General features: G+C 42.8%; 1 protein-coding gene and 1 non-coding gene across 2 annotated transcripts in view; both read right to left on the bottom strand.

Moving 5' to 3' along the window:
- LOC126427974 (protein bowel-like) overlaps window positions 1–18377 on the bottom strand; it is a 71985-nt gene extending 53608 nt beyond the window's left edge. Inside the window, exons 1-2 of the mRNA XM_050089860.1 lie at window positions 18218–18377; window positions 3239–3409 (exon numbers count right to left, since the gene is read on the bottom strand). Coding sequence (XP_049945817.1) covers window positions 3239–3409; window positions 18218–18377 — 331 coding nt within the window. The remainder of the gene's footprint in view (window positions 1–3238; window positions 3410–18217) is intronic.
- Trnat-ugu (transfer RNA threonine (anticodon UGU)) lies at window positions 12807–12881 on the bottom strand. The gene has a single exon. It is a non-coding gene; the product is annotated as a tRNA-Thr (tRNA).
- Window positions 18378–27246: the final 8869 nt, after the last annotated feature.

Here is a 27246-nt window from a genome sequence, read left to right as displayed (position 1 = left end):
TCATCTCACAGCATTCCGAATTAGCAATTTCTCGAGTCTCCGTGAGATACTATGAAGTGCACCTCAGCTGTCTCACAAGACTGTAGTCGTCAGTTTGCTCTCTTACGAACTGCCGCTCTGTGCACTGTCAATCAGATTCTGCCTCATCATGGTAACACCGAATCACATTCACAGTGATAATGATGTTAGTAAAATTGTCACCTTCATCCTCGTATCAGTCCAGCATGTACCAACAATTTTGCACTACGGCAGGATTTTTGCGTCCTGTAAAAATCTGCAGGACCCATCACACACGACCTTTGTGGTAATGATGTAGTGCAATGCTACAATGCCGCAGTCAGGAACGCAATCCTTCCTCAGTCGTAACCTGCCAGTTGTAACTGAAGAGTCGATCAGAACACTGTCCGTTACGAGAGATTCCAGTGTTGAGCAGGGTATTGCCTGCTGTGCACTCTCTTTCCAGCCCTGCTGAAACGCAACTGCTCACAGCCTAACATTACTCACAACTACTGTACCGTCTCTGTACACTTTAGTAAGTGTAACAGGTTTCAATTAGCACAATTTGTTCAGCAGTTAGGATTTCAATTACACATCTCCGTTTTACTGGCATGTAGGTGTTGGGCGCTACCGTGGAACGCTCCCCTGCTGCCGCTAAGTGCTGCGGGACTACGAAACCGCCAAAACATCAGTTGGAAGATTCAAAATTAACACTAAACCCACATAATTGTGTTTTAATACTCAAAGTCAACATAAGAAACAGGTGGCACTGGTTTTGGAATGACCCTCACAGCCCATAGGCGATTAGGATCATGTCATTCTAATCAACTTCAGACTTTAGTAGTTCAGAATGGTGTGAAGCTCTACAATTGGCAAATGATACGTCTACATCTATACTCTGCAAGCTGCCTTACAGTGTGTGGCTGAGGGTACTTGTGTACCAGTGTCACATTTCCTGTTCCAGTCACGAATTGTCTACAGGAAAAATGATTATTTGTACGACTCGGTGTAGATTCAAATCTTTCCAATTTTATCTCTGCAGTCTTTTTGTGAGGTCTACATAGCAGGAATTAATATATTGGTTGACTGTTCTATGAACGTATGAACTTTAAAAGCAAACCACATAGTGATGCACAAAGCCTCTCTCATACTGTCTGCCAATGGAGACAGCTGAGTACCACCATGAAGCATTCACATTTAGTCAAAGAGCCTGTGACGAAACACTGCTCTTCTCTGGATCTTCTCTGACTCAAATCACTCATTCCTACCTGATGCATATCCCAGACTGAAAACCAATGTTTAAATATTGGTCAAAAGGAAACTTCTCAGTCCACCTCATTTGTCAGTATACTGCACTTCCTAAGAATTCCTGTAATGGATGAAGTCCAACACCTACCTTATCCCCAATTACTTTCACGTGACCGTTCCATACGGATACGCCCAGATTTTTGATGGATGTCGCTCCTTCCAGTGATTGTTCTGCATTCCTGTAATTGCATAGTAATTGAGCTTTTTGATAATTTATGTGAACCTGATCCCTCAAACCTCTCTAGTTTCCAAATCTGTCCCAGCACATCCCAACTCACACCTGTAATATAGAGTCTTAAATTTCCTTTCCAAACCCACTGGCAGTTTAGTTTTGAAAACCCCATTTAATTCACTGAAAACCTTCCAAGTCATTTTGACTCATATGTCTATATGTTTCCAATCATTGTTTTTTCAGTACAGTGGTTATACACTATTTTCGTTTATTATAATTTATTTTCAGGTCTATTTTCAAATTTGCTCTTTTAAGTTCTTCCATCTGTCACTTTATCAGCACTAGAGGCAGACAGTACAATGGCACACATGGTGTCAGCTTTCAGTGTGATAATGTTCTTTACGTTTGTGAGAGCATTGTTGTCTCAAACTTCTTCTCCAAATTTGTCGTAATTCCCTTAAAATCCAAAGCTGCTATAGCAAATTTCAACAAATAACTCACAATTCTACCTTCAACTTAACAAATGGTATATTATTTGCATTGTCACACATGTGTTTTGTGTTCGTGACAACTTTAGGTGTTCCCTATACTGAATAATAGTAAATTTTCAAAGTTCATCTTCTGTCTCAGACAACACAGGTTCACTGTTAATATAACAGCTGTCATGCAATATCAAGATTTCTGGGGCAATCTGGTGTGACGGTAGCCCAATACCGGCCTGCCCGTAATGTGGCAGTAGGCATACTCATCGTCAAGGTTCCGGTGAGCCACACGCGACCGGCACAAGGAAGGATCACTGTGCCGTGCACCAGACATATCGTAATCACTTCACTAGAACAGTAATCTTGCTATTTATGTTAAATCAAAAACATTGAGCAATGGAATGAAGTAAACTTAATCGATCTTTGCAATATTATACATTAGGGTACTATATGTTAATATATGTTAACAATGTTAACTGATATTTTCCAACATCTGTAACACTGCGTACCATCAGATCAGATGGAATAAATAAATAAATAAATGCATATCCTCCAACATTCTGGGCCATCCTGCCTAAGCGATCAGAAACTAGAACCAGTCAGTCATTGGACTGCAATGGCGTTCCACACATAGCTAAACCATATCTGCAATCCGTTTACATTCCAAAATGGTTATTAGTAGCCTGAAAACAGTAGTCTGCAGCTGTGGTCTAATGCATGTGTGACTAGTGACGGTTTAACGAACATGTGCACTTACAGATTATGTTGTTTTACGATGTTTGAATATGTGTGCTCGCACTCTGTAACAACGTCACGAGTGTATTTAGCAGTATTGACAACGACATACAAATGTGTCCGCTTACATTACGTCGACATGGCTTCAAGCCATGATATGTAAGTAACATGGCTACGTAGTTAAAATGTCTTGTATAATCGGCAAAATGACGAGATACATAATGAAACTGTAAAATAATTTTTTTAAACATTCTGTACTTTTTCAGCAGCACTTGATAATGACCTGAGGCCGAAATTGCAATAGGGTAGTAAAAAATTATAACAGTCACTGGGGTGAAGATGATGTCCTTCAAAAAATTTTTTATGACCGTGAATCCCTGCTACAACAAGATATCACAGTACCTCAGTAACTTTCATTTGGGCTCAGTCTGTAGGATACAATACATGTACAGCAGCCAAAATTACTATAAAAAGAAGTGCATTTGTAGTATCTGACTAGAACATTTGACTGTGCTCACTGCGGCAGGCAGACGTTGGTACATACTTGTATGAATGCTGCGGACATGCTTGTTGTAGTTGGCTCTCTCGTTGAAGCTCCGTCCGCACTGGTCACACTTGTACGGCCTCTCACCCGTGTGCAATCTCGAGTGAACCTTCAGGTTCGAAGCTTCGGCAAAATGTTTCCCACACGTAGAGCACTTGAACTTACGATCGTCTGTCGACAGAAACAGTGCCAAAGATATTACACTCACTGGAAATGGAACATAATCTTACACAAACAGTGTACCAGTTTGAAGTATTATCCCGGGAGGAAGATCATCCCATCGACAGCTCAGTTATTAGAGATGGATTGCGAGCTCACATTACGAAAGGATGGGAAAGGAAATTGGCTGTGCCTTTTTCAAAAGGACACAGCAGTTTAAGGAAATTTGGGAAAACTATTCAGGATGGTGGGACATTATTCGAACTGTTGTCCTCTCAAATGTGTGTCCAATGTGCTGACCAATCCACTGCCTCACTCAGTCAATGTATTATGCTGCGAGAAGCTACAGAAGTCATTAGATACATATACAATGTTTTTCTTAACTTTTTGTCAGTTTCGACTGGGCTACAGAGCTTAAGCCTCTGAATTGATCAAGAATAAAAAAAACAGGAAGTGAAAAGTTATTTAGAACTTGAACAGAAACCAGACTACAAATTGTAATATAACAGACTGGCTTGCAACACAATTCATGTAACTAGTGCAGTACTCAATGGAAAGTCACGACTACTGCAAAGTCTCTTCATATTTTGCCAGGCATCATTTACATGTACAAACTTACAAATGTTGTTGAACTTAACAGTTTATCGTTTCCATGTGATTGTTTTATGTAGACTTACGACAAAATAGCATTAGATCAGTTTAAATAATGTAATGTAATGTAATGAAAAAGCTAAGTGAACTAAAATACTGAACTTCTGAAGAGGCCATGTAAAAATAATAGCAGTGTAACTATGAAGTAATTTATCGTTATCTACAGCTATAGGGTTATTAGATTAAATTGTGTAAAATTTTGCACAGAAAAGAAATCATTTTATGGAAAACATCTTCCTGTTTATTGTACACTTGAAGCCTTTTTTTACATGTTTCTGAACTTGCAATTTTCCACTACAAGTTTATTAAGGTACATGGTTAAATAATGAAAGGGTAAAATTGCATTGTTACAATTTTACGTATAGAGGAGCAGCTGCACCTGCCAATTAGCTATTGTTTAGTTCCAATTCTGTTGCCGAAAGTTCAAAATCATATTAATACTTGTCAGTACATGGCACTTATGATGATGTTTGGATTGTGGGGCACTCAACTGTGCGGTTATCAGTGCCCATACAAATTCCCAACCTTTGCTCAGTCCAATCTCACCACTTTCATGAATGATGATGAAATGATGAGGACAACACAAACACCCAGTCATCTCGAGGCAGGTGGTACATGGCAATTATTTGTCACTAATATGTGTTGTCTTAGATGTGAGAGTAAAATGCAGTTCTGAGTGAAGCTGTTAACAGGTACTACCTGAAGTATTGAAAAGATCAAAGTCAAAAAGTTGTCACGTTATTTACATGTACGATCCCAGGACATAATAATTCTACATCCAATGATAAGTACATTAAAAATCAGTTATTTTCTTTGTATTATCCAATGAAGTTCCACGTCCTGGAGACATCTGCTGGTTTGCTGTTCCAATTAAATCCCTTGCATATCTCAAACTTAATTTTTGATAATGTCAACCGATGATTTTTATCACATAAGACAGGATTGTAGCCTATCCCCCACATTATTCAAAATGTAAACTGAGCAAGCAGTCCAGGAAAAAATAATTTGGAGAAGAAATTCAAGTTCAGGGATAAGAAATCAAAATGTCAAGGTTTGATGATGAGACTGTAAGACACCAACCACTTCCTGCACCATTTCTCCACCATACCCACCCCTCTACCTCTTGGATCCCTACTCCTGGATCCCACCTCCCTATACACCAACACCCCTCATGCCCTTGCCTTACCAGTATTGAACACCACCTTTCCCAACATCCTTCAGACTCCAAACCCACTACCTCATTCCTCATATACCTTACTAACTTTATGCTAATCCATAACTACTTCTCATTTGAAGGGAAATTATATAAACAAACCCGCAGCACAGCCATGGTCACCTGCATGGCATCCTGCTACGCCAACTTTTTATGAGCCATCGAGAGGAGACCTTCCTAGCCTCCCAAAACACCAAACCCCTAGTCTGGTTCAGGTTCATTGATATCTTCATGATCTGGACCCAGGGCCAAGACACCCTATCTTTGTTCCTTAACCTCAACACCTTCTCCCCCTTCCCCTTTACATTGTCCTCTTCAACCCAGCATACCACCTTCCTAGATGTTGACCACCTCCTCTCTGATAGCTCCATCCACACCTCTGTCCACATTAAACTCACCAACCACCAACAGCACCTGCATTTTGACAGCTTTCATCCCTTTCACACCAAAAAACCCCTCCCATATAGCCTGGCTACCTGGGAATGGCATATCTGCAGTGAAAGAAACACTGCTGCTCAGCATTGCTAAGTCTCTCACCAAAGCCTTCACAGACAGGCACTATCCCCCAGATCTAGTCTGCAAACAAATCTTCCTTGCCATTTCCCCTCACAACCCCAATCCTCCCACCACCCCCCAATAACCAGCCACAAAGGAGTGTCTCCTTTGTCACCCAGTACTACCCCAGACTGGAACACTGAACTGCATCCTTCACCAGGGCTTTGATTATCTATTGTCGTGCCCTGAAATGAGGGACATCCTACCTGAGATATTTCCCACCCCTCCTAAAGTGGTGTTCCATTGCCCGCCCAACTTCCACCACATCCTATCCATCCCTATGCCACTCCCAATTCCAACCGCTTGCCACAAGGATCAGACCCCTGTGGAAGACCCAGGTACAAAACCTGACCAATCCACCCACACAGCTCTTCCTATTCCAATCCTGTCACAGGTTTATCCAACCCCACCAGGGGCGGACCACGTGTGAAAGCAACCATGTCATTTACCAGCTCTGTTGCAATCATTGCACAGCTTTTTATATTGGTATGACTACCAACCAGCTGTCCACCAGGATGAAAGGCCACCAGCAAACTGTGGCCGAGAGCAAAGTAGACCACCTTGTGTAACAACATGCAGCCGAACATAACACACTTGCTTCACTACCCGAGCCGTCTGGATTCTTCCCTCCACCACCAGACTTTCTGAACTTTGCAGATGGGAGTTACCCTTACAACACGTCCTCCACTCCCACAATTACCCTGGCCTCAACCTACAATAACATACAGCCCCCACACCCTCCACCCAACGGTTTTCACCCCCTATGTCCTACCATCTCCTCCCTGTCCTCATCTCCCATCCTGTTTATTTGCTGCCCTCCGCCAAAACATTGACCCATCTTTCCCTGATCCTCTCCTTTTTTTCTGCCACCTCCCTGCCCCACAACCTCCTGATGCTGCACCGGTTGGAGTCCAGTTGCTGCACACTCCACCAGACAGCGTTTGTCTCTCTCCCCACCCATAAACTACTATCCCATTCCCTTCTCCACCCCTCTGCTTGTGTCCCACATGATGATGTATTCCAGCCTGAGATGCTGGGGTTGGTGGTAGTGTGTGCATGAGGTGTGCTTTTGTGTGTGCATGAGGCATGAGGTGTGCTTCTGTTTGTGTGTTTGTGTGTGTGTTTTTTTAACTTACGGAGCTATGTGTGAGAGTCTTTTAATCATTCCTGTCTGCAACTTTACAGTAAGTAGCAATCTATCTTTTCCTACATTGTAATTCTGTCAGAGACAGAGACAAAGGAATTGGAAGAGCAGTTGAATGGAATAGACAGCATCTTCAAAGAAAGATATAAGATGAACATCAACAAAACTGAAGCAAGAGTAAAAGAAAGTAGTCTGATTAAATCCAGCAATTGCTATCAGAGAAGCAAAATAACTGACAATGTTCAGTGTAGATAGTATGCAAAATGCAGGCTGGCTACAGCAAGAAAGCATGAGAGTTAAACCGTCGAAATGCGCTACGAATACTGAAGATTAGACGAGTAGATCATATAACTAATAAGAAAGTACTGAACTGAATTGGAGAAAAAGGAAAATTATGGTGCAACTTGGCTAAAAGATGGGATTGGTTCATACGACATGTCCTGAAGGAATGGCCAGTTTGGTGATGGAGGGACATTAACAGCAGCTATCTTTTCTACAACAGCATACTTTCATTACTGCTGGCTATGAGCCTCTTCTTTTTCACACCATATCTTCCAGTCCTGCATGTTCCACATCCACATCTCAAAATAGTTAGTTAAGTTATAATTACTTATTGAATAAAATATGAAAACTAATCTGTTTTTAATTAGGCTAACTTTATTAAACAGTAGAGTTATACGTATTAATTTTATACCACATCCTTACGTAATTACGTATGAACGTAATTTCATGCATTAATCTGTCTTATGAAGGCTACGTCCTGCAGCAGCTTGACAATAGCATACCACCTCACGCTTCATTAAAACGCGAGCATGAGTTGCATGGTGCACATTGCCTGAGGCGTGACCAAGAGTGGTGACACGAATGGGCAGTTGTGTGAGGGTAAGCATCATTGAGGGTTGTGTCTACATTGCAAATTTTTTGGAGCAGGTATGTACCTACACTGCCTAGGTAGCTTAATTTTATTTAAATTTCATACTTTTTTCATTTTCATGTATTTTTATTTTATTTACTTAGCAGTCACCTGATGCGACAATGCTTAATAAATAAAGGGGCAATAAATATTTTTTTTCCTTTTTAGCAGTTTTTTTGTATCTTTTTTATTTTTAATTTAAGTTTTATTTAATGCATTTTAAACTTAATATTTTACTAGTAGACATGATACAATCAACATTTATTTTACTTGTAGACACAATATGATCGATATACTACCCCCACTTTCAGACAAATACTATTAGTAATAAAGCACATTTAACACTATAATTCTATTTTACCATTGTTTTGTTTTTGTTGTAGTCTGTACTGTAGAACACCATCCATACCATACCGTATCACAATCCATACCATACTGTATTCATTATTTAAAAATATTTTTACATTTAGAATATTTTGCACGTATCACTTGTAGCTACTACTAGTAATTAAAATGTATTAAACACTATCCTTGTATTTCACCATTTTTCATTAGCACATATACTCAGTAACCAATGTGTAGTATTACTGAGCTACCGTAAGTAACATAAGCAATAAGCAGTGACAATCGTTCTAATTCTAAATCAGGTCTGAAGAAAGTGGACTGCCATTGTGCTCTCTTGCAATAGACTGCCTAAGCTATTAAGGTAAAATTATTTGATTTAGTGCTGAATTGTAGACCTCAAAAACAACTACAAAAAAGTGTGCAAGAACAAACTTCTATTCAGATCTTTTTGAGTTCAACAATTTGGTATTATGTAACTTGGTATAGCTCTTATGTATTATGTAGTGTATATCAAGAGAGCATGCCAGTGGAAAACATTTCAATTTTGTAGAACATAGCTAAGAACAATCCTGATTAAACCAGCTTTCAAATAAAAAATACCATATTAAAATCAGACCTTCAATTTGGGAACAACGATGCCTCAGACAGATTCAAAAGTTAAACTTATAAGACCACCTTTTTGCATCAGGGATTAAAAAAAAGAAATTATTTTTGGCACAACCTAGTTAGAAGAAAGGTCTGGTTAATAGGACACGTCCTGAAGCATGAAGAAATCGTCAGTTAAGTATTGGAGGGAAATGTGTGAAGTGAAAATTGTCAAGAGAGACCAAGTGAGGACACTGAAGTGGATGTAGGTTTCAGATATGAAGAACCTGGCACAGGACACAGTAGTATGAAGAGGTGTGTCAAACAACAACAACAAGAACAAGAACAACAACAACAACATGCACTGTATGCAGAAGATCAGACTCAGCAGCAGCCAGCTGTGACAGGGAGCGTACGTTACCGAACTTCCCTTACCTGTGTGTACGATTGTATGCCGTGTAAGCTTTGTCTTCTGCTTGAATCCTTTCCCGCAGACGTCACACTTGAACGGCAAGTCTCCTGCAAGAAAATGATGCTGGGCGTCACTGAACTGTGACAAAAAAACAACACTTGAAGGATAATGTAAAGAATGAAACACACTAATGATAAAACAAGAATATAAAGGACGTACTTCACAAAAGCACAAACAGCAACTTCCTTTAGCATATCACAATGGGAAGCTGATAAACAGAAGCATACAAAGAGTATTTTTCCTTTTTCTACATTCTACTTGTGAATCTCATTAAGGAGTTTTATTGAGCATTATCCTCTAATTTTTTGCTCATTGTTCTACCTCTCAGACTGTACTTTCATCTGTATTTCCACTGATAAAAACAAGTTTTTGAGCATCACTGAGCGGTATGTTATCTCTCGCCACTTTCTGTGGCCCCAACTGCAAATTTTGTTGACAGATGTTACGACTGATAACTACTGCATGTTACAAGTCAACCAAGACTCACTATGAGGTCCTCTTTGCCTCTGTTCGTCACCGTGTCGTGAGCATTCACATTTCGCAATTTGCCGTAATGATCGAAGTGTCTTTTACATTTCAGGTAGAACATTGTATTTTGGTTGGAAATACAGGTTTAATTGGAATAAAGTTTGTTTCTCAGGAAGTGCCAACTTGTATGTTCCTTCTACGGAGGGATTTCTGACACCTGTCACACACAAAGTTCTCCGAGTCCTCGCTGGAAGTTGCACCTTAAGGAAACAGCATAAACAGGACCGGGAAATGACTGACGGAAATGCCTGCATTCTGCCTCTCATTCTTACTGGCTGAAGGGCCCAAATGTTAAATAATTTTTTGGAGCAGTACAGAGCCTGTGAAATCAAGAGTCAGTTGACAGCCATTGCAGGTAGGTGCTGGTTTTCTGAAATTGGAAGTTAGTGACGCAGGGTGGCCAACCAAGTTTTTCCTTGCACTGTGGAAAGCTAAGAAAATCCAAAATGGTGTTCCTGTGCACAGGTGTCAAGCCAGTCCTGTTTTATTAGGCAAGTTTTGCTGCCGAGTGAGTGTTCGGACACTCGATAGATGGTGACCTAATATTTGTCTGTGGAGCCAGTAGCTAGCCAGACAATTGTGCTTTCTCTTGCACTCCTTTTAAAGGTACACTATCATTTTGATCCTGCAACAACTACGAATTAAGATACAAAGGAATTAATGGTATTAGCTGCCAGTGGCTCAGTGGTCAAACCATCTGCCTAGTAAGCAGATCTGGGTTCGAATAATGCTCCAGGACAAATTTTCGACTATCCCCATTGATTTAATCAATGCCCACTGGCTGCTAAATTTGTGTCTTTTCTAATTATTTATGGAAAACAGAAGGAATACCAGGTGTTTATGCCCCATCAACAGTGAGGTCACTAGAGAGAGAGCACAAGCTCGGAGAGGGAAGGTTGCTGGTCGTGCACTTTCGAGGGAACTGTCCTAACACTTGCCTTATGAGACTTAGGGAAATCATGGAAAACCTAAATCTGGATGGCCGGATGGAGATTGGAAACCCCATTCTCCTGAATACATGTTCAGGATCTTACCTCTGTGCCACCTCACTCAGTATATTTACTTGTGTATTTTTGCCATTTTTTATTGCAAATAACATCACATGCATAATATGGCAACTGAGTTTAATGTATTAGGTGTTGCAGTGCAGAAAACATGGCGGTGAAGTAGGATTCTATCTTGACTTTGTATGGGAAAATCAAGGTTCCATAACCTACTAATTGTGTAACAACTGTCGTCTTATCTCCATATACACTCCTGGAAATTGAAATAAGAACAGCGTGAATTCATTGTCCCAGGAAGGGGAAACTTTATTGACACATTCCTGGGGTCAGATACATCACATGATCACACTGACAGAACCACAGGCACATAGACACAGGCAACAGAGCATGCACAATGTCGGCACTAGTACAGTGTATATCCACCTTTCGCAGCAATGCAGGCTGCTATTCTCCCATGGAGACGATCGTAGAGATGCTGGATGTAGTCCTGTGGAACGGCTTGCCATGCCATTTCCACCTGGCGCCTCAGTTGGACCAGCGTTCGTGCTGGACGTGCAGACCGCGTGAGACGACGCTTCATCCAGTCCCAAACATGCTCAATGGAGGACAGATCCGGAGATCTTGCTGGCCAGGGTAGTTGACTTAAACCTTCTAGAGCACGTTGGGTGGCACATGCGGACGTGCATTGTCCTGTTGGAACAGCAAGTTCCCTTGCCGGTCTAGGAATGGTAGAACGATGGGTTCGATGACGGTTTGGATGTACCGTGCACTATTCAGTGTCCCCTCGACGATCACCAGTGGTGTACGGCCAGTGTAGGAGATCGCTCCCCACACCATGATGCCGGGTGTTGGCCCTGTGTGCCTCGGTCGTATGCAGTCCTGATTGTGGCGCTCACCTGCACGGCGCCAAACATGCGTACGACCATCATTGGCAACAAGGCAGAAGCGACTCTCATCGCTGAAGACGACACGTCTCCATTCGTCCCTCCATTCACGCCTGTCGCAACACCACTGGAGGCGGGCTGCACGATGTTGGGGCGTGAGCGGAAGACGGCCTAACGGTGTGCGGGACCGTAGCCCAGCTACATGGAGACGGTTGCGAATGGTCCTCGCCGATACCCCAGGAGCAACAGTGTCCCTAATTTGCTGGGAAGTGGCGGTGCGGTCCCCTACGGCACTGCGTAGGATCCTACGGTCTTGGCGTGCATCCGTGCGTCGCTGCGGTCCGGTCCCAGGTCGACGGGCACGTGCACCTTCCGCCGACCACTGGCCACAACATCGATGTACTGTGGAGACCTCACGCGCCACGTGTTGAGCAATTCGGCGGTACGTCCACCCGGCCTCCCGCATGCCCACTATACGCCCTCGCTCAAAGTCCGTCAACTGCACATACGGTTCACGTCCACGCTGTCGCGGCATGCTACCAGTGTTAAAGACTGCGATGGAGCTCCGTATGCCACGGCAAACTGGCTGACACTGACGGCGGCGGTGCACAAATGCTGCGCAGCTAGCGCCATTCGACGGCCAACACCGCGGTTCCTGGTGTGTCCGCTGTGCCGTGCGTGTGATCATTGCTTGTACAGCCCTCTCGCAGTGTCCGGAGCAAGTATGGTGGGTCTGACACAGCGGTGTCAATGTGTTCTTTTTTCCATTTCCAGGAGTGTATAATTGAAGCATCTAAACAGCACGAACTGTCACCATTAGCATCACATTGACTTACGGACAAATAATTAAGCCATTTATAAAAAGTATCCTAGCTTTCAGAACTATTAGTTTCTTTGAGGAAGAAAGAGGAACAGTTTGGGAAAGGTTAGAGAGAAAAAGGACATATCACTCAGACTCCAGGATGAGGCACACTGCCTGTCATAAGGACGAGGAGAGACAGAGAGAAGAGGAAGTCAAAGATAGTACATCACTAATCACTATAATTACAATGAAATGAACATCCTTAGCTACTTACAGGCGTTGACATATGTCAACGGGGACAGGTGAAAATGTGTGCCCCGACCGGGACTCGAACCCGGGATCACCTGCTTACATGGCAGACGCTCTATCCATCTGAGCCACCGAGGGCACAGAGGATAGCGCGACTGCAGGGATTTATCTCTGGCACGCCTCCCGTGAAACCCACATTCTCAACGTATTGTCCCGCACTACATTCGTAGTGCCTCTGCCCATTATACTCATTACTTGCGGCGTGTTGCCGATTCCCGTAAGAGTTCGGGCACTGTTTGTGCATTCGCACAGAAGAAGAAGATGGTCAAGTGGCCGGTGAGCCTTAACCATATATATACTAAGATGGTATCTGTTCTTTCAGACATATCCAAAAGAACAGATACCATCTTAGTATATACATAACTAATCACTGTGCCAGCTGCAGTCTTGAGTCAATTTCAACAGGCTAAGAAGTAAAGATAGGTTAAGAGAAGAGTTCAGAATATGGATTCAGAGTAAAATGAAGAAGGATGAAAGTAATGAGTTGCAGCACACACGAGAATAGCGGTAAACTCAAAATCAGAATTTTGAGTCACGAGGTTGGCGAAGTGAAGGAATTCTGCTACCTCAGAGGAAAAATAATGTACCATCAACAAAGTGAGGAGTGCATAAAAAGCAGACTAGGACAGCTAAAATGCTACCACTGGCTGGTTAGGCATGGTGTGGCTCTTTGCATTAATTGAAGATGACTACAGCAGAATGAAATGCTGAACAATTGATTGTATGAGAAAAAGAGAAGTTTGTGAACAACCTGCATAAGCAGAAACATTTCACGAACAATAAGAGTTGTAGCTAAGAGCTAGGAGGGAAACAAGAGAGAGAGAAAACGATAAAGCAACAGGGTGATGGATAGTAGAAATTACGAAAAAGATAGAATTTTTATTACATTTTTATTTTTAAATAAATTCTTCGTTGATTTTTGGTTTTTCTTTGTTAACTCCCCTCCCCCCCTCCCTTTTTTATTTTTCTCCCAATTGCTTTTTCTTCTACTTCTTGACTGCACTATTCATTTCAGTTCTCTATCTTTTAATGCGCATTTAGTTCTTGCTCAGAATAGGGCCAACCTGTGTACTCTCTACAACCACCTACTCATTCTGACAGCCGCCCCCCCCCCCCCCCCCCCAATCTTCATGTCCGTCCCATGGGTCCTTCTCATCCTGGTGTTCGAATGACCTGCTCTTTCTTTTCAATCTTGTCCAACATCTCTCTCTTTCCTCATCAGGGATGGTACTAACAATTCTAAAGGCTATTATACTTTATAATACTGTCCCCAACCACACATACGGCTAGTCCTGTCCACTATTGTGCTCATGAGGACCAGTTCCCAGTTGCAGCGGCACGATTTTTTGTTCAGTCTGGAAATGAAGAGCCGATCTTTCCCCAATCCCTCTTAAATGGGTGGTGGTTGGAGTCGACTAGGTCAATTTCGATGGTGAGTAGTTTTCCTACAATGGAAGGCATTTTATGATGACCATTGCAGAGAAACAGAGTCCTGACAACATTAGTGGGAAAGAGCCAATGGAAATCCCTGAATTCCTTTGGTAAGGAGAGGACTGGAGTAGGTGGTAATGGGAGGATGTATAGGGCAGATCTTGCACCTAGGTGTATTAAAGGGATATGAGCCGTGAGGCAAGGGGTTGGGAGCAGGGTTGTCCAGGGATGGACGAGGATATTGTATAGGTTCGGTGGGCAGCAGAATACCCCTGTATGAGCTGTGAGGCAAGGAGCTGAGAGCAGGAGTGTGCAAGGATGGACAAGGATATTGTGTATGTGTCATGGGTGGCAGAAAACCACTGTGGGAGGGGTAGGAAGGATAGTGGGTAGGACATTTCTCATTTAAAGGTACAACGAGCTGTAGTTGGAACCATGATAGAGAATGTTATTCAGTCACTCCAATCCTGTGTGGTACTGAAAAGCGAGGGGAAGACTCCACTGCAGCCAGACGGTGGTACTTTGGGAGGTGGTGGATGACTGGAAAGATAAGGCACAGGAGATCTGTTTTTTTACAGTCTATGAAGGTCTCAGTGAGACCCTCTGTGTATTCTGAGAGAGACTGCTCGCACTACAGATGTGATGGTCATGTGTGGCTAGACTGTACGGATGGGACTTCTTGGTGTGGAATGGGGTGCAGCAGTCAAAGTGTAGGTATTGCTGGTGGTTAGTATGTTCAATATGGACAGAGGTACTGATGTAGTCATCTTTGAGGTGGAGGACAACATTGAGGAAGGTGGGTTGTCTGGTTGAGTAGCACCAAGCGAAGAGAATGGAGGAGAAGGTGTTGAGGTTTTGGAGGAATGTGGATAGGGTCTCCTACCCTCGATTCAGATCATGAAGATGTCATCAATGAATCTGAACTGTGAGTTTAGAAAGAATTTGTATAGACGGCCCACGAATACGTTAGCATAGGACGGTGCCATGCTAGTGCCTATAGCTGTACCCCAGATTTCTTTGTATGTAATGCCTTCAAAGGAGAAACAATATGGGTAAGGATATAGTTGGTCATGGTGATTAGGAAGGATGTGGTTGGGAAAGGTAGTGTTCAGATTCGTGATCTGGATCGTGGATGAGGACACCCTATCCACATTCCCCCCGAAACACCTTCTCCCCCATTTGTTTCACCTGGTCCTAATCAACCCTACAAGCTGCCTTCCTTGACGTTGACCTCCACCTCACAGGTACCTCTTTCCATATCAAACCTATCAACCACCAGCAATACCTACACTTCGACAGCTGCCATCGATTCCATACAAAGAAGTCCCTTCCGTACAGCCCAGCCACCCATGACTGTCACACCTGTAGTTGCAAGCAGTCCCTCTCCTGATATACTGAGGGTCTCACTGAGGCCTTCACAGACCGCAATTACCCAACCTCGTACAAAAACAGGTTTCCCGTGCCTTGTCTTTCCAGTCACCCAACATCTCCCTAAGTCTCACTGTCTGGCCACAGAGAAGCATTCCCCTCATGACTCAGTACCACCCAGGATTGGAGCAACTGAATAACATTCTCCACCAGGGTTCTCCGTCCGAGTTTAGACTACCTCTCATTGTGCCCTGAAATGCGAATTGCCCAACCCACTGTCCTTCCCACCCCTTCCACAGTGGTCTTCCACCGCCCACCAAACCTACACAATATCCTTACCTCTTGGCTCATACCCCTGCAATAGACCTAGTTGCAAGATCTGTCCCGTACATCCTCCCATCACCACCTACTCCAGTCCGGTCACAAATATCACCTACCCCATCAATTGCAGGGCAACCCGTGAAATCAGTTATGTGGTCCACAAGCTAAGCTGCAACCACTGTGCTGCATTCTATGTGGGAATGACAACCAACAAGCTGTCGGTCCGTACGAATGGCCACCGACAAACTGTGGCCGAGAAACAAGTGGACCACCCTGTTGCTGAGCACGCTGCCAAACATGGCATCGTTCATCTCAATGACTGCTTCACAGCCTGTGCCATATGGATCCATCCCATCAACACCAGCTTTTCTGAATTGCACAGATGTGAACTTGTCTTACAATATATCCAATGTTCCTGTAACCCTCCTGCCCTCAAACTTTTGTTAGTCATTGTCCTCTCCCATCCAGCCCCTTCTCTGTTCCCATTCCAGCACTACACAGCCCTCATTCCACCATCACGCCCGCTCTTTTCACTTCTCTCCTTTCCCGCCACCCCACCTCTTCCCTGTCCTCCTTCTGATCCCCCGACTGCACCTAACTGCCCTACCCTCTCTCCACCTCGTCCCTGCATCCTGCATGACCCCTGCCTCCCCCCCCCCCCCAGCAGCACTTCAATGTAGGCCACCCCTAACCTACTATACCTGCCCGTCTCCACTCCCTCCTCCTACTTACCCACACCAGCTAGTTGTCTCTCCCATCACGCACTGCTGTATGCACCCTCACTTCAGCTACCAGAGATTGTGATTATGTGCATGTCAGTGGCATTTGCATTTGGATGTGTGTATTTGCGTGTGTGTGTGTGTGTGTGTGTGTGTGTGTGTGTGTGTGTGTTGATCAGAAGCTCACTTTCCCCAGAAGCTCACTTTCCGATAGTCTTTCTGTTGTGCCTATCTGCGACTCAACATCTCCGGTATATGGTGAATAGCAAATATTCTTTTTATAATATTGTTATTTTTACAAAAATATATAGCCTATATCTGTCGTAACATTTGTTAGAGTATCATATACAAATTTGTAGTAAATCGGCAAAGAACTTCTTGAGATTTCCAGTAACAACATTTCCCATTTATATATTACTTACGTATTGATATATGGTAGCTATGTATACAAATGGCAGACTAAATATTTGTTATGAAAACATGTAACAGCAGAACTGTCAACTGAACACAATTTTTTTTATTTTCTTTTTCGTAACAAAAATGCCATTACCAACCACCATTAAGAACACAACACAAAAATATCAACCAAATCAGTCACGTCATTCTCAAGTGATGATCTACCAGAATTGATTTTAATTTTTGACTTCTCTGATGGAATTTCCAAGACTTTTTATTCACATAAACCTTGTCCAGACAATTACTAACACAAAAACGACAAAAATCTACCATATCTGTCAAAGCATTCTTAACTGATGATATTTCATACATGTGGCAATTTTTAATTTTCAACCTTTTGGTTGGATTTTCCAAAACTTTTCTTTTATAGAAACCTTGTAATTACAAGAATAACTAACATGCACACTAACACACACACACACACACACACACACACACACACACACACACACAAAAAAGAAGGTTAGGCTGTTCTCAGGTGATGATCTATCATACATGCTGGAACTGATTTTTATTTGTATAGATAAGACAAACAGTTCACAGGAGATATGATGTCATAGATATTTAAATACGTGAGAACCTTGCATCTGGTTAAAATGGTGTGCAGTAGCACTTGACCAATAAGCTTTACACTGTATTTGTTACTTCTTTACAACTAACTATATTCGCAACACACTTTGCAGACACTATCTGCAGATACCGCTGAATGTATCTGTACAATTATATCACTGTACAACACACGGTTCAGGACATATGGCATCATAAACATTCAAGTGCATGAAAAATTTCTTTTTGTTTAAAATGTAGAACAAATTACCCAGACTATATTCATCCAGTGGCTGATAATGAGAGCACTTAGTAACTTCCAACAAACTTCAACCCCTCCTCACAGAAGATTTTAAGACCATGAATGTACTTCTGTTTCAGTATTGGGAAGAATGAAGCACTGCAAAAAATTCTAACAGTCTGCCATGACCCATACAGCAACAGCAGTCATAAGAAATCCCGTTAATGGCATCTGTCACAAAAAACAACTAAAATCCAGCCGAGGCCATTCAGCAGTAAATGCGGTTAAGGTGTCGGTTCCCGTTACCGTCGCAGTCGCTCGCTCCCACCTCACCTGTGTGGTCCCTCATGTGGTACTCGTAGTGGGACTTGCTGACGAAGCCCTTCTTGCACAGCTCGCAGGTCAGCGGCTTGTTCTCGACCCCACAGTAGTAGTGGTACCTGACGGTCGACCGCGATTTGAATTTGTGGCCACAGATCGTGCAGCAGTACATCACCGATGGGCCTTGGAGAAATGAGAGAAACAGGAGACGTGAGCGGACAGTACAGCTCAGCACTGACACCAGTGCATATTCTACAGTTACAAATGCACCACCAAATAGTCAGGCACCTAAACTAACTCCTTCCCTTTAAACAACAAATTCCTTGTGCCTTCCACAGTTGCAAACTTGTGCACGTACATTTACTTATTTACATTTTCTTTGCACGGAGCCGTCAAAATGATGGCTTTTGGAAGTCCTAGAATTAACAGTATGATAATAAATAAGTCTTACAAAATACATAACATACTACACTACTGGCCATTAAAATTGCTACACCAAGAAGAAATGCAGATGATAAACGGGTATTCATTGGACAAATATACTATACTAGAACTGAAATGTGATTACATTTTCACGCAATTTGGGTGCATAAATCCCGAGAAATCACTACCCAGAACAACCACCTCTGGCCGTAATAACGGCCTTGATACGCCTGGGCATTGAGTCAAACAGAGCTTGGATGGCATGTACAGGTACAGCTGCCCATGCAGCTTCAACACGATACCACGGTTCATCAAGAGTAGTGACTGGCGTATTGTGACGAGCCAGTTACTCAGCCACCACTGACCAGACATTTTCAATTGGTGAGAGATCTGCAGAATGTGCTGGCCAGGGCAGCAGTCGAACATTTTCTGTATCCAGAAAGGCCCATGAGGACCTGCAACTTGCAGTCTTGCACTATCCTGCTGAAATGTACGGTTTCACAGGGATCAAATGAAGGGTACAGCCACGGGTCGTAACGCATCTAAAATGTAACGTCCACTGTTCAAAGTGCCGTCAATGCAAACAAGAGGTGACCGAGACGTGTAACCAATGGCACCCCACACCATCATGCTGGGTGATACGCCAGTATGGTGATGACGAATACACACTTAAAATGTGCTCTCACCACGATGTCGCCAAACACGGATGCGACCATCACGATGCTGTAAACAGAACCTGGATTCATCCAAAAAAATGACGTTGTGCCACTCGCGCACCCAGGTTCGTCATTGAGTACACCATCACAGGCACTCCTGTCTGTGATGCATCATCAAGGGTAACCACAGCCATGATCTCCGAGCTGATAGTCCATGCTGCTGCAAATGTCGTCGAACTGTTCCTGCAGAAGGTTGTTGTCTTGCAAACATCCCCATCTGTTGATTCAGGGATCTGTTACAGCCATGTGGATAAGATGCCTAGCATCTCGACTGCTAGTGATACAAGGCCGTTGGGATCCAGTACGGCATTCCGTATTACCCTCCTGAACCCACCGATTCCATATTCTGGTAACAATCATTGGATCTCGACCAACACGAGAAGCAATGTCGCGATATGATAAACCGCAAATGCGATAGGCTACAATTCGACCTTTATTAAAGTCGCAAACGTGATAGTACGCATTTCTCCTCCTTACACGAGGCATCACAACAATGTTTCACCAGGCAACGCCAATCAACTGCTGTTTGTGTATGAGAAATCGGTTGGAAACTTTCCTCATGTCAGGACGTTGGAGGTGTCACCACCGGGGACAACTTTGTGTGAATGCTCTGAAAAGCTAATCATTTGCATATCACAGCATCTTCTTCCTGTTGGTTAAATTTCGCATCTGTAGCACGTCATCTTTGTGGTGTAGCAATTTTAATGGCCAGTAGGGTACAATTTTTGCATCTTATATCTATTTTGTACAATTATTACTTTACAGCTAATACGCTGCTTGTTTACAACACAAGTAGTGCCTCAAAATTCATTTAGTGGATATAAACATTTTTGTATCAGAAAAGATTTTAATTTTGTGTTAAAATCATTCTCATTACACGCTCTTACAGAGTTTGGTAGTTTGTTAAACCAAATCAAACCATCAATGTTTTGATTTCAGTCGATAATTTTTAATTTTTTTCTTTGTTCATTTGCTCCAGTGTTGTGATCCTGCGTGAGGTGCTACACTAAATATCCAAGAATATCCTGGTACTGATCAAACCAGTAGCAGTACGACATTCTGCCGCAACATCTACATCTACATCGATATTCCGCAAATCACATTTAAGTGCCTGGCAGAGGGTTCATCGAACCACCTTTACAATTCTCTATTATTCCAATCTTGTATAGCGCGTGTAAAGAACAAACACCTATATCTTTCCATAAAGTTGGCGATTGGAATTTCGTGAGAAGATTCCATCGCAAAGAAAAACCCCTTTCTTTTAAAGATGTCTAGCCCAAATCCTGTACCATATCAGTGACACTGTCTCTCAGATTTCGTGATAATACAAAACATGTTGCCCTTCTTTGACCTTTTTGATGAACTTTGTCAGTCCTATCTGGTAAGGATTCCACAACGCGCAGCAGTATTCTAAAAGAGGATGGACAAGCATAGTGTAGGCAGTCTCCTTAGCAGATCTGTTACATTTTCTAAGTGTCCTGCCAATAAAACACACTCTTTGGTTAGCCTTCTCCACAACATTTTCTGTGTTGCTTCCAATTTAATACCTAAGTATTTAGTTGAATTTACAGCTTTTAAATTATACTGATTTATCATGTAACCGAAGTTTAACAAATTCCTTTTAGTACTCATGTGGATGAGCTCACACTTTTCATTATTTAGGGTCAACTGCCAATTTTCACACCATTCCGATATCTTTTCTAAATCATTTTGCAATTTGTTTTGATCTTCTGATGATTTTATTAGTCAATAAACGACTGTGTCATCTGCAAACAACCTAAGACGGGTGCTCAGATTGTCTCCCAAATTGTTTATATAGATAAGGAACAGCAAAGGGCCTATAACACTACCTTGGGGAATGCCAGAAATTATTTCTGTTTTACTCGATGACTTTCCATCAATAACTACGAACTGTGACCTCTCTGACAGGAAATCACAAATCCAGTCACATATTACGCAATTTCACTGCAAGCGCTTGTGCGGTACAGTGTCAAAAGCATTCCAGAAATCCAGAAATATGGAATCGATCTGAAATCCCTTGTCAATAGCACTCAACACTTCATGTAAATAAAGAGCTAGTTGTGTTTCACAGGAATGATGTTTTCTAAACCCATGTTGACTGTGTGTCAATAGACTGTTTTCTTTGAGGTAATTCATAATGTTTGAACACAATATATGTTCCAAAATCCTGCTGCGTATCAACGTTAATGATATGGGCCTGTAATTTAGTGGATTACTCCTACTACCTTTCTTGAGGAGCTGATGCATCAGCATACTCCAAAAGGAACCTAACTGGTATACAGTCTGGACCAGAAGACTTGCTTTTATTAAGTTATTTAAGTTGCTTCACTACTACGAGGATATTTACTTCTACGCTACTCATGTTGGTAGCTGTTCTCAATTCGAATTCTGGAATATTTACTTCGTCTTCTTTTGTCTCGAGGTACATGTCTCAGCAGCTGCGGCAGAAAGTTGCATCATCTTTGGTACATGCAGATGTCAGCTGTAGTGGTGCATGTCAGGATGTGTTTCAGTGTTTCTGCAAATTGTAAAATGGATATTGTGAAGGAGCAATGGATTTGCATCAACTTCTGTTTCAAGTTGAATAAAACTGTAGCTAAAGCACATCATGCTGACAGATGCATTTGGTGACAGTGCACTGAGCAAGCAAGAACATTTGAGTGGCTCAAGCACTTCAAGGGAGGACAAAATCTGGGGAAGACGACAAACAGGCTGATTGACCGTCAACATGCACAACACCAGAAATGATTGTGAAAGTGTGTGATGTGATTGACGAAGACCAAAGGTGGACAGTTCACAATGTTTGTAACAGACTTGGGCTGTCGTACAGTACATATCGACAAATTCTAGCTGACAAACTGAACACGAGACACATTACAGTGAAGAGTTATAACAGGTGATGAATCTTGGGTCTATACTTATTATCCTGAAATGAAGCAGGCATCATCACAGGGAAAAACACCGTCTTCTCGGAGGCCGAAAAAAGCTCGACAAGCTGACAGCAACGTGAAGTCGATGTCAATCTTTTTTTCAATATTCGAGGAATAGCGCACAAGGAGTTTGTTCCACCTGGTCAGACCGCCAGTGGGCAGTTTTACTGGGAGGTTTCGATGCAACAGACGGGAAAACCTATGGCGCAAATGGCCAGAGTTGTGGAAAAAGAAAGACTGGTCGATCCACCACGACAATGCACCTGTGCATACCTCCCGTTGTGAAGAAATTCCTGGCCAAAAACAACACGGAATCAGTCTTCTACCCCCCCCCCCCCCCCTGCCCCTGCTCACCAGAACTAGCCCCATGCAACTTCTGGCTGTACCCAAAGATGAAAATAGTGTTGAAAGGGTGACGTTTTGACTCAATTGAAGACATCAAATCAGAATTGCAACAGGTCCTGAACACCCTTCACCCTACAAAAAATGCTGCAATTGACCGCGCGACCGCTACGGTCACAGATTTGAATCCTGCCTCGGGCATGGATGTGTGTGATGCCCTTAGGTTAGGTTAGGTTTAAGTACTTCTAAGTTCTAGGGGACTGATGACCTCAGATGTTAAGTCCCACAGAGCTTAGAGCCATTTTTTGAATGCTGCAGTTGTGCATACATGTACAAGGTGACTACTTGGAAGGTCACAGGGGATATTAGAATGTAACTACAGTTTTCTAATTTTTATGTCGAAATTCTTGGATACTTTGGATAGCACCTTGTACATTACTGCCCTTGATAACTTAAGTTGGCTGACGCTTATAAAAGTAATTTCAGTACGTATAAAAATACAGTGTGAAGCAATTATGCTGCATAAATACATAACAATATGATTCTCTATGACATATGTTGTTATTTCTTGTAACAGTAAAATTCTTTTCAAATATCAGGAAAATTCTTGCAGAATGTTAGATCAGTCACTGAAAAGCAGAAGTGCTGAGTTGTTGATCGGCAGACACAAAGAAAGATAATGTGATAGCTCTTGAAGTAACCCCTTTTCGAGCTAGAGTCTTGAGTAAAAAAAAACACACACACGCACACACACACACACACACACAAACACATACATTTGTGTCAGCTGGGGTGGGTAGAGAGGAGGAGAGGGATTAAGGGTGGATGGGTAGCAGCAGCTGGTTTCCCAGATAGGAATGGAGGGAAGGGTGGCAGGTACAGAGCTACCCACTGTCCCTACATGTCGACCTGACAGTTTCCAGTTCCTCTATCCTGTCAGCCCCTCCTGACTCCCATTACCTTCTGCTCCTCACCAGTTCTGACAACCGTGTCTCATGTGCCTAGCCTGGCTGGCAAAATGGCTGCCATCCTCTGAGCCACTAGCCACCCACTAGCCACCATGTGCAGATGGATGAACAGTGTCTATGGTGCATTTCGGCACGTGGACTTGGTCGAGGTGGGGGTTGCATCTGGTGGGGTGGGTAAAGAGAGGGAGAGGTTGGAGGCAGGGAGAGGGATTGGGTGTGGGTGGCTAGTGGCTCAGAGGAAGGCAGCTGTTTTACCAGCCAGGCTTAGGCAAGCGACACACGGTTGTCAGAGCTGGTGAGGAGCAGAAGGTAATGGGAGTCAGGAGGGGCTGACAGGACAGAGGGACTGGAAACTGTCAGGTGGACATGTAGGGACAGTGGGTAGCTCTGTACCTGCCACCCTTCCCTCCATTCCTATCTGGGAAACCAGCTGTGTGCGTGTGTGAGTGTGTATTTTACTCAAGACTCTAGCTCGAAAAGGGGTTACTTCAAGAAATAGCACATCATCTTTCAATGTGTACAGGGAGACCAAGAGATGAATACACTAAGCAGATTCAGAAGGATGTAGGTTGCAGTAAGTACCGAGAGATGAAGAAGCTTGCACAGGATAGAGTAGCATGGAGAGCTGCATCAAACCAGTCTCAGGACTGAGGACAACAACAACAACAACAACAATAGGTGTGACAAACTATTACATGTGGTTTGTATATTCGTGGGCTGTCTTTTGTATTTTGACAGTCTTTACTAATGTTTTCTCCTGCTCATTCCTATATACTGTACCCTGTTATGTAGCTGTGGCTTGGACACATGTTTCAATGCAGTGAAACATGTGTTCAAACCTGGCAGAGGTCCAGTGTGTCTAGCACACATGCAGGTCGAGTGCAGGCCCTCAGCTGGCCTCCTGCTAACCTACACATGGCCATCACTGGTACTGAGGCAGAACCAGCTTTCATCAGGAAACACAACAGACCTCCACCCTACCGTCCAATGGGCTCTCGCTTGGCACCACCAAAGTCGCAAATGGCAGTGGTTTGGCTCTAGTGAAATGCATGCTACAGGGCATCTGGCTCAGAGCCGTCCTCTGAGTAACCAATTTGTAACAGTTGTTTGTGTCACAGTGGTGCCAGCTGCTGCTCAGGTCGCTGCTGGAGATGCAGTATGACGCGCCAGAGCCGTACGGTGAACACGACCGTCCTCCCACTCGATAGTGCCACATTGCTGTCCGGAGCCCGGTCTTCTTGCAGCCGTACATTCTTGTAACCACTGCTGCCAGCAATCATGTACAATGGCTGCATTCTTGCCAAGTCTTTCTGCAGTATCGCAGAAGGAACATCCAGCTTCTTTGGCTCTATTGTACATGACATCATTCAAACTCAGGGAAGTGTTAATAATGGCATCTTTGTCGTCTTACAGGTGTTCTTGACTAACATCAACTCACAATGTGCAATCGCAGAGGTAACTAATGCTCACGGCTGTTACAATGTGCATTTAAAGCAAACCTGATTTGCATCCTCATATTTGCGATACTAGCACCACTCTTATGCAACTGGTGTGAAACTTGAATAGGCATCATCTTTCAATTGTAGAAACATGCCTACCATCTTTCAGTTATGCTGTAAAACTCTTCCCGGTATTGCAGTTACTTTTCCATCAGTGAATTTCTGGACTGAAGGAGACCTCTGACTGAGTAACAGAAGTTGCTGCCCTCCAATGCTAGATTTGTGATCCCTTGATGCCTCAGAACATGTCCTACCAACCGGTCCCTTCCTCTTGTCAAGTTGTGCCACAAACTCCTCTTCTCCCCAATTCTATTCAATACCTCCTCATTAGTTATGTGATCTACCCATCTAATCTTCAGCATTCTTCTGTAGCACCACATTTCGAAAGCTTCTATTCTCTTCTTATCCAAACTATTTATTGTCCATGTTTCACTTCCATACATGGCTACACTCCGTACAAATACTTTCAGAAACGACTTCCTGACACTTAAAACTATATTCGATGTTAACAAATTTCTCTTCTTCAGAAATGCTTTCCTTGCCATTGCCAGTCTACATTTTATATCCTCTCTACTTCTATCATCATCAGTTATTTTGCTCCCCAAATAGCAAAACTCCTTTACTACTTTAAGTGTCTCATTTCCTAATCTAATTCCTTCAGCATCACCCGAATTAATTCGACTACATTCCATTATCCTCGTTTTGCTTTTGTTGATGTTCATCCTCTATCCTCCTTTCAAGACACTGTCCATTCTGTTCAACTGCTCTTCCAAGTCCTTTGCTGTCTCTGACAGAATTACAATGTCATCGGCAAACCTCAACGTTTTTATTTCTTCTCCATGGATTTTAATTCCTACTCCAAATTTTTCTTTTGTTTCCTTTACTACTTGCTCAATATACAGATTTAATAACATCGGGGACAGGCTACAATCCTTTCTCACTCCCTTCCCAACCGCTGCTTTCCTTTCATGTCCCTCGACTCATATAACTGCCATCTGGTTTCTGTACAAATTGTAAATAGCCTTTCGCTCCCTGTATTTTACCCCTGCCACCTTTAGAATTTGAAAGAGAGTATTCCAGTCAACATTGTCAAAAGCTTTCTAGTCTACAAATGCTAGAAATGTAGGTTTGCCTTTCCTTAATCTATTTTCTAAGATAAGTCATAGCGTCAGTATTGCCTCACGTATTTCAACATTTCAGCAGAATCCAAACTGATCTTCACCAAGGTTGACTTCTACCAGTTTTTCCATTCGTCTGTAAAGAATTCGTGTTAGTATTTTGCAGCTGTGACATTAAACTGATAGTTCGGTAATTTTCACATCTGTCAACACCTGCTTTCTTTGGGATTGGAATTATTATATTCTTCTTGAAGTCTGAGGGTATTTCGCCTGTCTCATACATCTTGCTCACCAGATGGTAGAGTTTTGTCAGGACTGGCTCTCCCAAGGCCGTCAGTAGTTCCAATGGAATGTTGTCTACTCCCGGGGCCTTGTTTCAACTCAGGTCTTCACGCAGTATTGTATCTACCATTTCATCTTCATCTACATCCTCTTCCATTTCCATAATATTGTCCTGATGTACATCACCCTAGTATAGACCCTCTATATACTCCTTCCACCTTTCTGCTTTCCCTTCTTTGCTTAGAACCGGGTTTCCATCTGAGCTCTTGATATTCATACAAGTGGCTCTCTTTCCTCCAAAGGTCTCTTTAATTTTCCTGTAGGCAGTATCTATCTTACCCCTAGTGATATGCATCTCTACATCCTTACATTTGTCCTCTAGCCATCCCTGCTTAGCCATTTTGCACTTCCTGTCGATCTCATTTTTGAGACGTTTGTATTCCCTTTTGCCTGCTTCATTTACTGCGTTTTTATATTTTCTCCTTTCATCAATTAAATTCAATATTTCTTCTGTTACCAAAGGATTTCTACTAGCCCTCGTCATGTTTCCTACTTGATCCTGTGTTGCCTTTATTACTTCATTCCTCAGAGCTACCCATTCTTCTCCTACTGTATTTCTTTCCCCCATTCCTGTCAATTGTTCCCTTATGCTGTCCCTGAAACTTTGTACAACATCTGGTTCTTTCAGTTTATCCAGTTCCCACTCCTTAAATTCCCACCATTTTGCAGTTTCTTCAGTTTT

The sequence above is a fragment of the Schistocerca serialis genome, chromosome 12 (assembly GCF_023864345.2).
Source record: "Schistocerca serialis cubense isolate TAMUIC-IGC-003099 chromosome 12, iqSchSeri2.2, whole genome shotgun sequence".
In the NCBI taxonomy this organism is placed as follows: Eukaryota; Metazoa; Arthropoda; class Insecta; order Orthoptera; family Acrididae; genus Schistocerca; species Schistocerca serialis.
Note: the sequence above shows the minus strand (reverse complement) of the source record. Positions and strands in the feature narration are given on the sequence as shown.